General features: G+C 36.1%; 1 protein-coding gene across 3 annotated transcripts in view; it reads left to right on the top strand.

Moving 5' to 3' along the window:
• Positions 1-13,468, top strand: part of LOC138711811 (alpha-tocopherol transfer protein-like) — an 80,412-nt gene that overhangs the window by 40,150 nt on the left and 26,794 nt on the right. For all 3 annotated transcript variants that reach the window (XM_069843062.1, XM_069843060.1, XM_069843061.1), the window contains exon 4: positions 3,609-3,858. In XM_069843062.1, the coding sequence (XP_069699163.1) occupies positions 3,609-3,858 (250 nt within the window). The remainder of the gene's footprint in view (positions 1-3,608; positions 3,859-13,468) is intronic.

Below are 13,468 nucleotides of genomic sequence, written 5' to 3'. Positions count from 1 at the left end.
TTTATCTTAAAATTTCCAAAGCCATAATTATTATATTTAAGATATATTAAAGAATATGATTTTAGAGGTAAAACGTTAAAGTGAGTTTGAATTTATCTTAAAAATTAGTTGAGATACATGAGTTAATTTATCCTTGTAGTGTTTTTTTTTTTTTTTTTTTTTTTTTTTTTCAAAATTTGGGTTCACAATTTTTCTTTTATAAAATTTATTAATCTTCCATTTAAATTGCATCAAGATATTTCTACATACAAGAAGTAAAGAAATAACTACAATTAGGAGAAGATTTCAAAATTTTACCATTCTTTCCCCTTAAACGACATTTTGCAACTCCTCCATTACTAGGTCTGTCTGGTATCAAAGGACTGCCTCTTGTCCAGTGTTTTCATTCCGAATTATTTTTTTTCAATTTCATGTTATGTGTACACATTGTATACTTGTGTATATTTATGAAGAGTTCAAATGCCTGGCATGAATGTTGCTTAAATGTTGTTATGGTTAAAATAGCGCCTTTTTCAGCTTAAGTATTGGCGTGCACATTGCCATGTGTTTCACAATATCGAGGACTCCATTGCAGAATCACTATGTTCTTATTTGCTTCGAGTTGTTGAGTAGCATTTTGAAAGTCTGGAACTTGTGTTAACTTAGAACAAGAGCAAATAGACGACACTACAAATTATATTTTCGATTCAACTTAGTCGATTATGAGGAAACTCGGCATTCGTCGATGCTCGCTCTGCAAGAAAAAGCCTGTCGTGTTTGTTCCACCTTGTTATAAAAATATTCGCTCTCCTCCGCTCCCACCCCTTCAGATTTTAGCATAGATCTTGCTATTAGTTTTTCATATTAAATACGACGTGAGACGATGTTTGCAATGTCTTGGTTTTCTTTCTCATGTTCGAACATTGCACGACACTATTTTAAACTGCTTAAGGATTTGAGCACATACCTTTTGATTAGTTTTTCACATGGAATAAGAAGAAGTTTGCAATGTCTTGGTTTTTTCTCTCATGTTTGAACATTGCACAATATTAATCGGCACTTCGAACATATGTGGTTCTTTAATATATATTTTTTCATTTATTTACATGTATATTTTTGTGAATATTTATTCATATTAATAAAAAAAAGTTACCCACACTCATTACTATGCGTGAGTTCGCAAGATATGTGCGTGATACATTTATGCAGCTAAAACATGAAGGCGAAGGGAGAAGAAGAACTAATGAAAAAGGCACTGAACATATGTAAGGAAAGGGGAAGATTGAATGAACGCAAAGGGAGCTTCGATTCTAAAGAGGCTTGGCAAAAATGAGCAGAACATAAGGCCTCTTACCGGTTTTCAATGGACTAGTTTATTTTAGTTTACTTCACTTCCACGTGCTGCTGGGATGCCTATGGGGTACGGCGAAGTTTTTAGTATCTTGATATCCGCTCACTTGTTCGAACATTGCACGTCACTAGTGTCTAATTGTGGACTCTGTCTCAAATGACTTGGACTTATACTTTCTTTCTTTCTTTCTTTCTTTCTTTCTTTCTTTCTTTCTTTCTTTCTTTCTTTCTTTCTTTCTTTCTTTATCTCAGTTTAACCTCTCCCTCCTAGGTGCATTTACACGACCCACGCCACCCGGGCCTACAGGGCCGCGACTGAACTTATACTATTCTTCAAAAAACTGAAGAACTGAATTGGCAAGCGTCCGAAGATCATTGAAGTAAAGTTTATAGGAGAACATAAAGACTATATAGTCTTGCCATATAAGAGTACGCCTACTCAGATATATATATATATATATATATATATTGCAGGCTTACTATTTGGAGCGAGGGGTTGTTTACCAAAATTTATATGTAATATTCTTAAATCCTTTAAAATTCCTTTTTATGAGGTTTAGAAGATTGTAATGGAAATTCTGAAAGCCTCTCTTCAAATTTTACACTATCATCTATATATTAACACGTAAATTTTTGTTTTAATGTACAAATCTAATCCGTATTTTGCCCGTTTCATTTCCCTTTATCTTTTATGTCTGTTAATTCCGGATCCCAGTGGTCAACCTCACTTGAGGACGGATGATTTTAAATCTTAGTATTATATATATATATATATATATATATGATTAGAAGGCTTAAAGTAATACTTGGGTTATTCTTTTTTACAAAATGGTAGCCTACACAAAACAAAACATAGCACAGCCAAATGGCAAATTCGGTTAATTTTAGACTTGGTATATTTCTCAATTCATGTCTTTAAATTGAGGATCGTTTTTGCGAAACTTGCTAAGTGAAAAAACTAAATTTTACAGGAGAGACAAAACACTATAATAAGCAAGTTTTGCTGTATCTCTCACTTATAGCAGAAAGGAAGTTTGAAAAAACGATCACATTTTGACACACTGCAATGAAGAGAAATAACCCAATTTTACTAAGACGCTTTGAACATCATGCAGACGCCTGCCTTATATTAACGAATCGATAAAAACCTCAATTTTGTAAATTTTGCAATTAGCTAGTTTTGATAAAACGCTCCTCAATTATTATAAGAATATAACTTTTCAAAATAAGGTACCCAACATTTCATAAAAATTGTACAAAAATAGCTTCTATAGTTTACATTTTATCCAGCAACGAGACTTTTACTTGACGTTGTTGGCCCCGCCTGTACGAGTAAGCTAATAGATGTAGCCAGTTCAGTTCGGAGAAGAGTAGACTTCTTAGTTCGCCAGATACTATCCAGAGTGCACAACAGGCGGTAGATATGAAATACAATCGTAATGACTGATGATGGTGAATAATTGTTAGCATATCACAAGGACACCGGCATACCCGGAGAAAAGCCCTGTGTAGCTTTTTTTTATTTTATTTCAGTAGGTTATTTTACGACGCTTTATCAACAGCTTAGGTTATTTAGCGTCTGAATGAGATGAAGGTGATAATGCCGGTGAAATGAGTCCGGGGTCCAGCACCGAAAGTTACCCAACATTTGCTCATATTGGGTTGAGGGAAAACCCCGGAAAAAACCTCAACCAGGTAACTTGCCCCGACCGGGAATCGAACCCGGGCCACCTGGTTTCGCGGCCAGACGTGCTAACCGTTACTCCACAGGTGTGGACTCCCTGTGTAGCATGGACCACGAGCTTGCCCCACACATGTTCAAATTCAGGGTTAATCCACCACAATTTGAACCCGGACCCCTTAGTTAATTAGTCCAGAGTTCGTACATTGAGCCATCGTAGCGGTGCTTCTCTAGTATTGCAATTTTCTTCGTGTATTGAAACAACACTCCTTGCAAGTGGATACATTCTTTGTGTCTATGTTTAATGGTCGACATAACCTCCAACACTATCTTCTGGTCATTTTATTATTTTTAAGCTTAAAGTTGTTGTAGTAACACGGTTGTTTGGAATTGAACATATTCTGAAACCAACTTTATTATTCAAATACAGTAACTCCAAACAAGAGCTTTCTAAATAACAGTATAATTTCATAAAGTTTTCCTTTTGTGTATTATATGAATTTCCTATGGTAACAGAGCGAAACCATTTATTGAACAAATGTACATGTTTCATTAACAATTTATTTAACCACCGAAACTGAATACTATCTTATTTCAGGTACTACACACCTATGCCCCAGATGACTCCGGATTACGAACGGGTAGTATGTTTCGGGCTTCTGTCAAATGACCCAACAGATTTAGTAACAGAAGATTGGTACAGAATGGCTCTGATGACTTTCGAAGTCAGAATGTGTGAGGACTACAGTCTCAGAGACATCTTCATCATTGATTTGGCCCATTACACTCTCGCGCACGTGATCAAGTTTACACTTCCGTCCATGAAGAAGACTGAAACATGCATTGTGGTAATGCCTTCTTTTAATATTTTATTCAGCGCAATGCCTGTTATGCAAATTCAGACGAACTTTTTTAAATGATACATACAGGTAGGTCTTGTTAGTTTACTTAGCCTATATCTAAGTGAAAATTATTTCGCTACCTCCCAATGTGAGTGTCGTGAACCTAGATGTGACGCATTCTGACAAATCTGTTCCAGTTAAGATTTACTCCTGCCATGCAATGACTGGGTTTAGGATTACAAAACGCTTCTCTGATTTAACCAGACAACTTAAATTTCAGTTATTTCCTTGCTTCAGAAAAAGTACGATTGTGAACATTTCTCTTCTCTCAGTGAACAAAAAGAGTAGAATTTCTTCGAAGCAGCTGAAGGGCTCCCTGCAAAAGCAAGGTAGCTTCACCTTTACAAAGTTTTCGAAAACTACAAAAACGTTCTAAAATTTCAAATTTTAGCTGAGCTTCTTTCCTTTTTCAGTACGTGACCTATGTATGTATGAGTTTCATTTTGTCAGTCAACCATTTATTATAATCAGAAATTTTGAGGGTAAAAGAAAAAAAAATAATGAAGCTACTCACTTTTAGCAATCAAATTGGATATTGTTAGCCACGTTTTGCACTGAACACACAATTACTGTGTCAATATCATATCATAAATTGCAACACAAGATATAGCAGCTATATATACATATATATATATATACATATATATATATGCCAGGACGATGGCATTTAAGTATGCTTATATGCGACAGCCTCAAGACAATAGATTTACTGGTATGTAAAAAATTCCGGCACATCGATGACGCTGATATGATCTCGTCTATTGCGAGCGTCGTTAAATAAAACATAACATTAACGTTATATATTATATATATATATATATATATATGTAGAGGATAGTTCACGAGGACTTATCGGCACTTACGGACCTTATTTACGAAGATATTCTTAGCAAAATATGTCGTATAACCTTGTGTCCTAATTTCAATACTTTCAGAGTTTAACGAATTTGAAGTTGTTAGTAAAATACCATTTTTCTTTAGTTTTAAGGATAAAATAATATTACAAATAGAGAATAAACTATTCAGAAATATCATTTCTTTACTTGGGCAGTGTTCTAAAGCTAAAAATGTGTTGTTAATTGTTTCGTACAGACTTTGTTTTGCAATTTTAAAATAAAAATTACATCATCCTTACGTAATTATCACAACAATTAATACAAATCATACGAATTTCGGAACTTAATTCTGTACAGTATAACTATGTATGCTAATGTACAGTCTTAAAGAATTTACAAGAATGGCGTGATTTGTAACAATTGTTGTGTTAAATGCGTAAGAGAAGTATCATTTTGTAATTAAGAATGTAAAAAAATCTGTACGATGCAATTATGAAGTTCACAACATATTTTTTAGCTTCAGAATATTAGCTAAATGAAGAAATGATACTCCTGAACAGTTCATTCTTTATCTGTAATACTATTTTATCCATAAAACTAAAGAATAATGGTATTTCACAAACAAATTCAAATTTATGTAACTCTCAAAATATTGAGATTAGGACACATGTTTAATCGAAAATTTTTGCTCAGAATGTCTTCGCAAATAATCTCTCGTAAATCACCCTGAAATTATTGAGATCTGGATATACACCGGGTGTTTCACACCGCCAGTATCAGCCTATTCACTCGAAACCTATGACACGGTAGTTCATAAAACCATTTTCACAGCCAAAACCTATGTAAAGATCGATTGATGGTAGTACCATTTTTCATAACAAACCGAAGTAGGAGTAACTGTGGTCAACTTCAAAATTTCAAATGAGAACATAGATAGTTTAAAGTACCATTTGAAACTACTTTTGAAAAGAAACACCTTTTAGTGATTCTTTTCCCTTACTTTTAATGTTTACTCGGAAAGCAACAAAAATGGCATCTTCTGGGAAATGCTCTATGTTTTTTATGTACGTAGACCCCTACTGAAGCGGTAATAAGTACAGCATAATTGTAAACATTGCAGGTATTGAAACCAAGTCACTTTCCACTGTATTTTATTTTGCTTAGCAACAATGAATTTTGATTATTCGTCCATATCACGTCGTCTCCCTTTGTGTTTTCTGTTTGGAAAATGCCATTCCAAATGAAGCATTCGACATGTTGGTGGTACTTGTATTATGCGTCGGAATTTCAGAGAAGCAGCACATGTTTACGCAGAGAGATCTCCATTGTGCGCCCATCAATCGTACAAGGTTTTCCAGCGTCTTGCAAAGCGTGTACGTACAAACTGCGCGGTGCAACCAAAACACAACAAGGGTGAACGCATCAGACGACCTGTGTGGAATGAGTAAGAAGCTGCCTATGTTCTCACTACAGTGTTAATTCTCATGACTCCACAAGAAAGATTGCCCGTGACTCAGGATTGTTCCTGCTTAGAATTCTCAAAGAAAACAAATTCGTCAGGAACTTGGGGGACATGACTTCCAGACTCGCATTGATTTCTGCAATAGTTTTCTAAGAACGGATCGTAATTTCTAGCTCAGAATTCTGTGGACTGATGAGGCAACTTTCAAAAGTAATGGTCAGGTGACTCTCTGCAGTGCCCATTACTGGTCTCCGGTTAATCCACACTGGCTACGGGAAGTGGATTACCAGCACGTGTAGAGCCTGAAAACATGGTGTATTCTCCTCGGACGAGTTACAGGACCATGCTTTTTAGGAGAACTTGATTGGTACAACATACACAAGCTTCCTCCGAAACATTTTGCACCAGTTGCTTCATGATGTTTCTCTTGTTCTTCGGTTAACGATGCGGCTTCAGCAGGATGGCTGTCCGACTTACATTTTACGTAGGACTCGGCGAGTTATTAATCTGTTATTTTATCACGGTGAATTGGACGATGTGTACCAGTAGCTTGGGTGACCCAATATCCTGACTTCACTCTAAATGACTTCTTGTGGGGAAGAATTAAAGACATTTTCTATCAGGTGCGTGCTACAACTAGAGAAGACATGAAACAAAGAATTAGAGAAGGCTGTGTATCTCTCAGGTGTGCTGAAGTGCTCCGTGCAATCATGGATATTAAGAGGAGATCAGAACGTTTGAACACTTACTATGAAGAATGTGCGAATAAACAACGGATATATAATTTCTCAGAAGATGCATTTTTTATTCTTTGTGCGAAAACAATAAAGTTAGAAAAATAAAGTAGGGCGAATTAGGGTCTGTTCGACAGTCGGGCATATTGGACACTTTTTACTTTAACGTGTTACCTCGCCACTTGTGGGCACCACATTCTGCTAGATTGCCAATTTCTGGAGAGGCATTGGCGCTGCGTTATACGATACGATCCAGTGTTTATGCTTTAGTTCGCCTACTGGCCGCCGGCAATCATTAGTGCAACGAGTTATATCAGAGAAAATTGTTTTTTTTAAGTAGTTCCCAATGGTACCTTCAATGACCCATGTTGTTATTAAAAATTTCGAAGTTGATAACAGGTACCCCTATGTCAGGTTTGTTACGAGAAATGGTACTACCACCAATCGATTCTTTCCATAGGTTTTGGTTATGAAAATATTTTTATGAACAACGTGTTATGTCAGAGTGCCTGGACAAAACCCAGGAGGGAACAATGGATCATTAGCTTATAGGGTATTTGGTTTCCCCTAACATTCTCATAAAGAAAAGTCACAATAATATTAACAATTTAATAAATTCAGAAAAACAATAACAAAGTAGAGAGTATTACTAAATAACTAAAATTATTAAAAAACTTACAAATAGGATAATGAATGTTTAAATAAAAAACTACACACCAAAATTAGAAAATAATTATACATAAATCTATTGCTGATATCACACAAGAGATACATAGCCTGGTGGCCAAAGATAGTGAAAAGTGTAGGTTAAGTCAATAAATACATCTTTCTCTTAAGGATAAAGTACATAATTAGCAGGAAGATAAGAATAATAACCAGGACAATGTCTACGCCAGGATGGAGGATGACATAAAAATATACCGAAGTGATTTCACACCGCCCAAACATGGGGGCAAATGATGCAAGCTAAGTGTACCACTCCAACCTTGAAATGATGCAAACATATCAGTCTACATGGAAACGACGGCACACGTCGTACAACCACCAAACCACACAAGGGTTCGGAACCAATAATCTTCTTTCACGTTCAATGATGATGATCGCCAACACAGCAGTATATAATGAAAAGGTAAGAACTGCTGGTTTGCTTCCCAACTAGATATATCGTAGCTGGCCTTTGACATCGAAGAAAATCACGTTAAGAAAAATTCCACAGTACAGTCCAATTCTTTTCGGTCCAGATCAGTTAACAGAGCACTCATGCTGTGTGCGATGTTCAGGCTGCGTGCACCCGGCAGAGTCCAATGCTGAGGTGAGCCACTGCTACTTCACGTCGCTGCGTGCGTTCGGCGACTGACCTGCGTCCCAGCTAGAAAGGTCGTTAGCTCCGCGCGGATCTTGACCAACTGATCTTGGCTTTGAAAAGCTCCAATGAGAAATCAGAAATATGGGGTGCGTTCATATAAAGAATAATACAAGATTTGGCCACCAGAGTCAAAGATATATATCCTCAGCGTGTAAATATGTCACAAATCAATATAATATAATTTTCGAGAAAAAAGGCTGATGCAAGTGGTCTGAAACATCCGGTATATATACATAGATATGCGTATATACACACGTTGAACCAAGGAAATTGGAATGGAAGGTACTGGCCAACAGACCCCTCCCGCACTGCTCGTGAGGTCATCTCTCGACAAGGCTGGGTCTTTAACCATTTCCCTGATTAACCCGAGTTAAATCGGGTTGCTAACTTTCGACAAAATTTTTTAACCCGAGTTAACTCGTATGAGTTCCATTTTAGCTGCTAAGGATTATTATCCGGAATATATACGTTTCCATCATTTCATTAACCTTTTCCTGACTAGATGGCTATTGATATTGCTACATATGGTGGTGGGATTCCTACGTTTGTTATACGACATCTGAAGCCAGGAAGACATCCTTTGACTATCGAATAGTGGTAATTCGTAAGATTTTCGAAATATACACTCCGAATGTCCTATCACTCGAGCTAGGATGGCCAGGAAAATCGTCCAACCCACTTCGGCTTACAGGTAGACATTTTCCAGAAGTTATTCCACGAACTCTGAAGAAGAACAACCGAACCAGACAGGATTTGATGTGTAGTATTGCGAGAGACTCAAAATATAAACAAATTCGACACAAGAGCAGATTCTACTGTCCAGAATGCAATGTGCCACTGTGCGTAATACCCTGCTTTCGAGTTTATCACACTACAAGCAACATTTAACACCTTGGTATTGTACCTCATAAATTAATCCATAAAAAACCATAAGTTGGTAATTAGTTTAGGAGGAAATCAAAGTGGGACAACTACCAGAGCTGGAATCAAGGTGACGAGATAACTCGGGATAATAATTCAGGTATGAATGTATGTCTATTTGATAGTGATTTTTAGGTATATTAGAAAAATAGTGATGTACAGTGATTCTGTAATATTAAATGACCTCTATACAAAAATAAAAAAATATGATTATTTTTTTCACATAATTGGCAAAATATATAGTAAGGGAAGAAGTTAACGTGCTTCGTATGGAGAGCAATTCACCGAAGATATTTATAGCACTCATAAAAAGACCATTGTGACCCCAAACAATTTTTCAATTCTTTTGGGCTCATTAGACATTGTTAAAACACTTATTTCTTTACAGCGAGGATATGAAAATAATACAGAATGACTCTCTTAGAGGAATATTATGTTATTGTGCTCAGATTACGTAGTTGACGATTTTCTTAATTTTCTTCGCTCTTTTACGGCTACTTGTAGACGATTTACTTCTCTGTCCTTGTCGGCGTTTGTTGAGAGCTGTCATGATGATCGAGTTGTGGAGTATCATTCAATAACGAATAGATCTAGAGGCCTACTGGAAATCTTTTCGTTCAGTATATTAGCAATTGTTTGTGCTAAGTTTTTTAACATGTTTAATGTAGTCCCAAGCTACTCCTCAAAACACTTATCAAATTTGTAAACCAAACGAAGCCAGTCAAGAGAAGACGAATATTTCTCCGTGAAACACACTGTAACCAATCGGAGTTCTTACTTTTATGGTTTTTTTTTTTCCTTCACTAGGCCTATAGACGAGTTTGTAGTATACAAACACATTGATAAAGAAGTTGTAGATATCCGACATGATGTTCGCTATTTATAATGTAGCTTTTCATGCTGATTTCAAATCTGAAAACCGTTTTGGTCTATCTCGTCAAGGTTTGAAAATATCGACGAAATTTAATTTTAACATGGAACACCGTCGATTTTTTTTTTTTTTTTTTTTTTTCGTTTTTCGTTATTTCTAATGCAATGATGTAAATGTTCATGGTTTGTGTTATGTTGCATGATGTGTTTTGCTACTTGCGCGGCTATATAACAGACAAATCCCATTGGAAGACATTTACGCCGTTTCTGAAGAAAGCATATGAACTATACTTTGGTTCGAAGGAGGATAGTGGTAAGTCGTGGGCATCACTGTTCATCTTTTCGACCTGTGCGTGCAACTTGCTCGTTGGATAAGGAAGGTGAAGAAGAACAACCATTTGGCATATGGTGTTCCTATGATATGGCGTTAGTCAAGCAACCACACCACAGACTATTGTTTCTCTTTGGCAAACGTCACCGGATTCTCCTACACTTGTCATTTTGCGCGAAGCATTCGTCACTAATTTATCTCTTCATCAAAACATGTTTAACATTATCACTGAGAGTGTGTCTAATTGACAATCAATTTCAGAGATGAGCACTTCCTCTCTCGAAGTGCGAATTATAGGCCTACTCATCCCACTAACCCTTAACTGAACACCAGGTACTAGCCACCGGCGCAGCTCACACGATAGCACGTTTACATGCTAATCCGGAGTTTCGCTCGAGCGTGAGTTTCATTCCCGCTTGGGCTTTGGTTCTATCGGAGGCTTTCCCCAACAGTAACGCGAATGTCTGGTAATCTATGGCAAATCCTTTACCTCATCTCGCCAAATACCATCTCGATATCACTAATTTCATCATCATCATCATCATCATCATCATCATCCTCATCAACACGGCATGGGCCTATCGACCCGTTCCAAACACAATTAGAACTGTTGCCTCCATCAAAGTCTCGGACGACCTACATCTCTTCTTCCTTTTGGACAGTATTGGAAAGCTATCTTTGGAAACGCTCTTCCTCCATCCTATCTAGGTGATGCATCCATTTTTTTATAATCCTTCACGAGTTGATTTAATTCTTCTATCTGAAGTTATTTTTCTTATCACTCCATTTATCCTATGTTCAAGTCGTGAAATTCCTGCTACTGATCGCAGAAACCTGATCTCAGAGGCTTCAAGCCGTCTTTTGTCTTCTTTTGTTAATGTTGAAGTTTCTGAGACGTATAGGAGTATTGTAGCACTGGATTAATCTTGCACAGGATAGGGACCGATAGCGGGCTTATATGAGGGCGACAATGAACCTGCGGGTTCCTGAAAAGCCATTTGTAAGTAAGTAAATAAGAGTATTGGTAATGCAACTTATTTATAAAAAATATGTATGTATCTTTTCTTATTTTGTTTCTTAAGAATCTCCTTAAACAAATCTGGTTTTCAGGTAGTAGCTCCCTGTAAAGCATGTTTGAATAATTTCAAGGAAAAATTATTCCGGAGCCAGGTATCGATCCCAGAACAATTTTTTCATGAAATTATTCAATCTCCTTAAAGTTCCACGTATCCATTGATATTTATGTAGCTTTTATTCTATGTCTCTTTTTTCTGATAGGATATTCTGCAGCCGAAATATTTAAAATCGCTTACTTGCTCAATAATTTTTTTATCTATTACAAATTTCTATCATTTATGTTGTTTACCTTTAAAGGCCTTTTTGTTTTTTTTTTTAATTTGATATTGCTAAATTGTAATGTTTTGCTATTTGAAATAAGTTATGTGCAGTGCTTTGCAGACGATTTTCAGAATCTGATACCACGACTTGGTCGTCCGCAAATGGTAGACAGTTCAAATTCGATGTGTTAGTTCTAAAATTATAATTTAAAACATTCAGCCATGTTTCAATGGCATCATCCCGATACCTTAAATATTGTCGGGGACAATGTTTTAGACCGCCTTTAATGATTGCCTTTTGTTTTGCTAGGCCATCTCCTATGTGTGTGTGTGTGTGTGTGTGTATGTGTGTGTGCGTGTATATGTATATATGTATATATATATATATATATATATATATATATATATATATATTCTTGTGTTATAATTATGCTGCGGATTTATATGCACTAAAAGTCGTGAAAATATGCATGAAAATATGCTCAAAAACTTAAGAAACTATGCATTAAAACTTGAAAATATGCAGACAAAAGTATTTTATTTTACAACAATAAAGTAATGACTCAAAAATTTTCGTCCATATATTAGAGCAGGGGTCGTCAGCACAGAGCAAGCTGGGGCTAGCAGTGCACTATGGTGCTCTCGTAGCTGCTAGCGGGTATGCTCTCTATCTCTCCCTGTTGGACGACGGTGCACAAGGGACGGCACCGCGTACCCATTGCACATTTCAGCGAGTGCTGACGACCACTGTATTAGAGGATGTAAATTTGCATTAACATTAAACTTAATTGCTTATTGGTATCACAACAAATATATTTCATTGATTCTGGTTCACGTTAACACTTTGTTTAAAATATATTCTCCAAGTTTTCAAATGTAAATCTCTTTCGGTTATCAGCAAGTATGTTCTTATAAACGGAGAATGATCTTTCAATTTCACATTAATTTAGCGGACACTACTTAAAAGTTGCTATTTCTTTAGTTGTGTAATTCTGAACAGTCTGGGGTTCATCTTGTAGAGTTCCACTAATCTTTTTCACTGTCTCCAAAACTGGATTTCGTTCCTCAATTTTCTTCATCTTTTCTGTTAAAATTCTCCCCAATGACCCTGGTAATTTGTTGAAAGATGTTGTTACAGAGTTCAACAAACTCACTGCAGTAGTCAGCTGAAGACCACGTTTCTCAAGTTTGGTCATTGTTTCAGGAAGTGTCTTGATGTACGAAAGTTCACCTTGAATTCCTACATCATCTGCTGCCAATATTGCTAAATTAATACAGGCCGCATCTTTTGGATTCAGTAAATGAAGCACCTAAGAACAAACATATAATACATTAATTAATTATGAAGAAAATAAGGACCATTGTAGGCCATCCTCCTAGTATTAAAATGTAGTATTTCAATACATTCAAGAAATGTATTATTGAAATTCAATAAAAATAAATTGCTGTTCATCTAGTAAACAAGGAAAATCCAAACTAATTACAGTATAGTGTATAAAAACCCTTACTATATAGTTCATTTGTATAATTTATCTATTTAAATTATAGAAATGTATTTATAGTGAAACTTGGATCTATGCATTAAAGAAACACAAAAATATTTAAAGTTAAATTAGATAACTGAAAGACCCAAAGATAGGTGGCACCAGATCGTAACAGACTCACAAGGGTCTAATACATGATGGCGAATGATGGTGAA

The sequence above is a fragment of the Periplaneta americana genome, chromosome 13 (genome assembly GCF_040183065.1).
Source record: "Periplaneta americana isolate PAMFEO1 chromosome 13, P.americana_PAMFEO1_priV1, whole genome shotgun sequence".
NCBI classification, from domain to species: Eukaryota; Metazoa; Arthropoda; class Insecta; order Blattodea; family Blattidae; genus Periplaneta; species Periplaneta americana.
The sequence above is the reverse complement of the archived record's forward strand: the minus strand, read 5'-3'. Positions and strand labels throughout refer to the sequence as shown.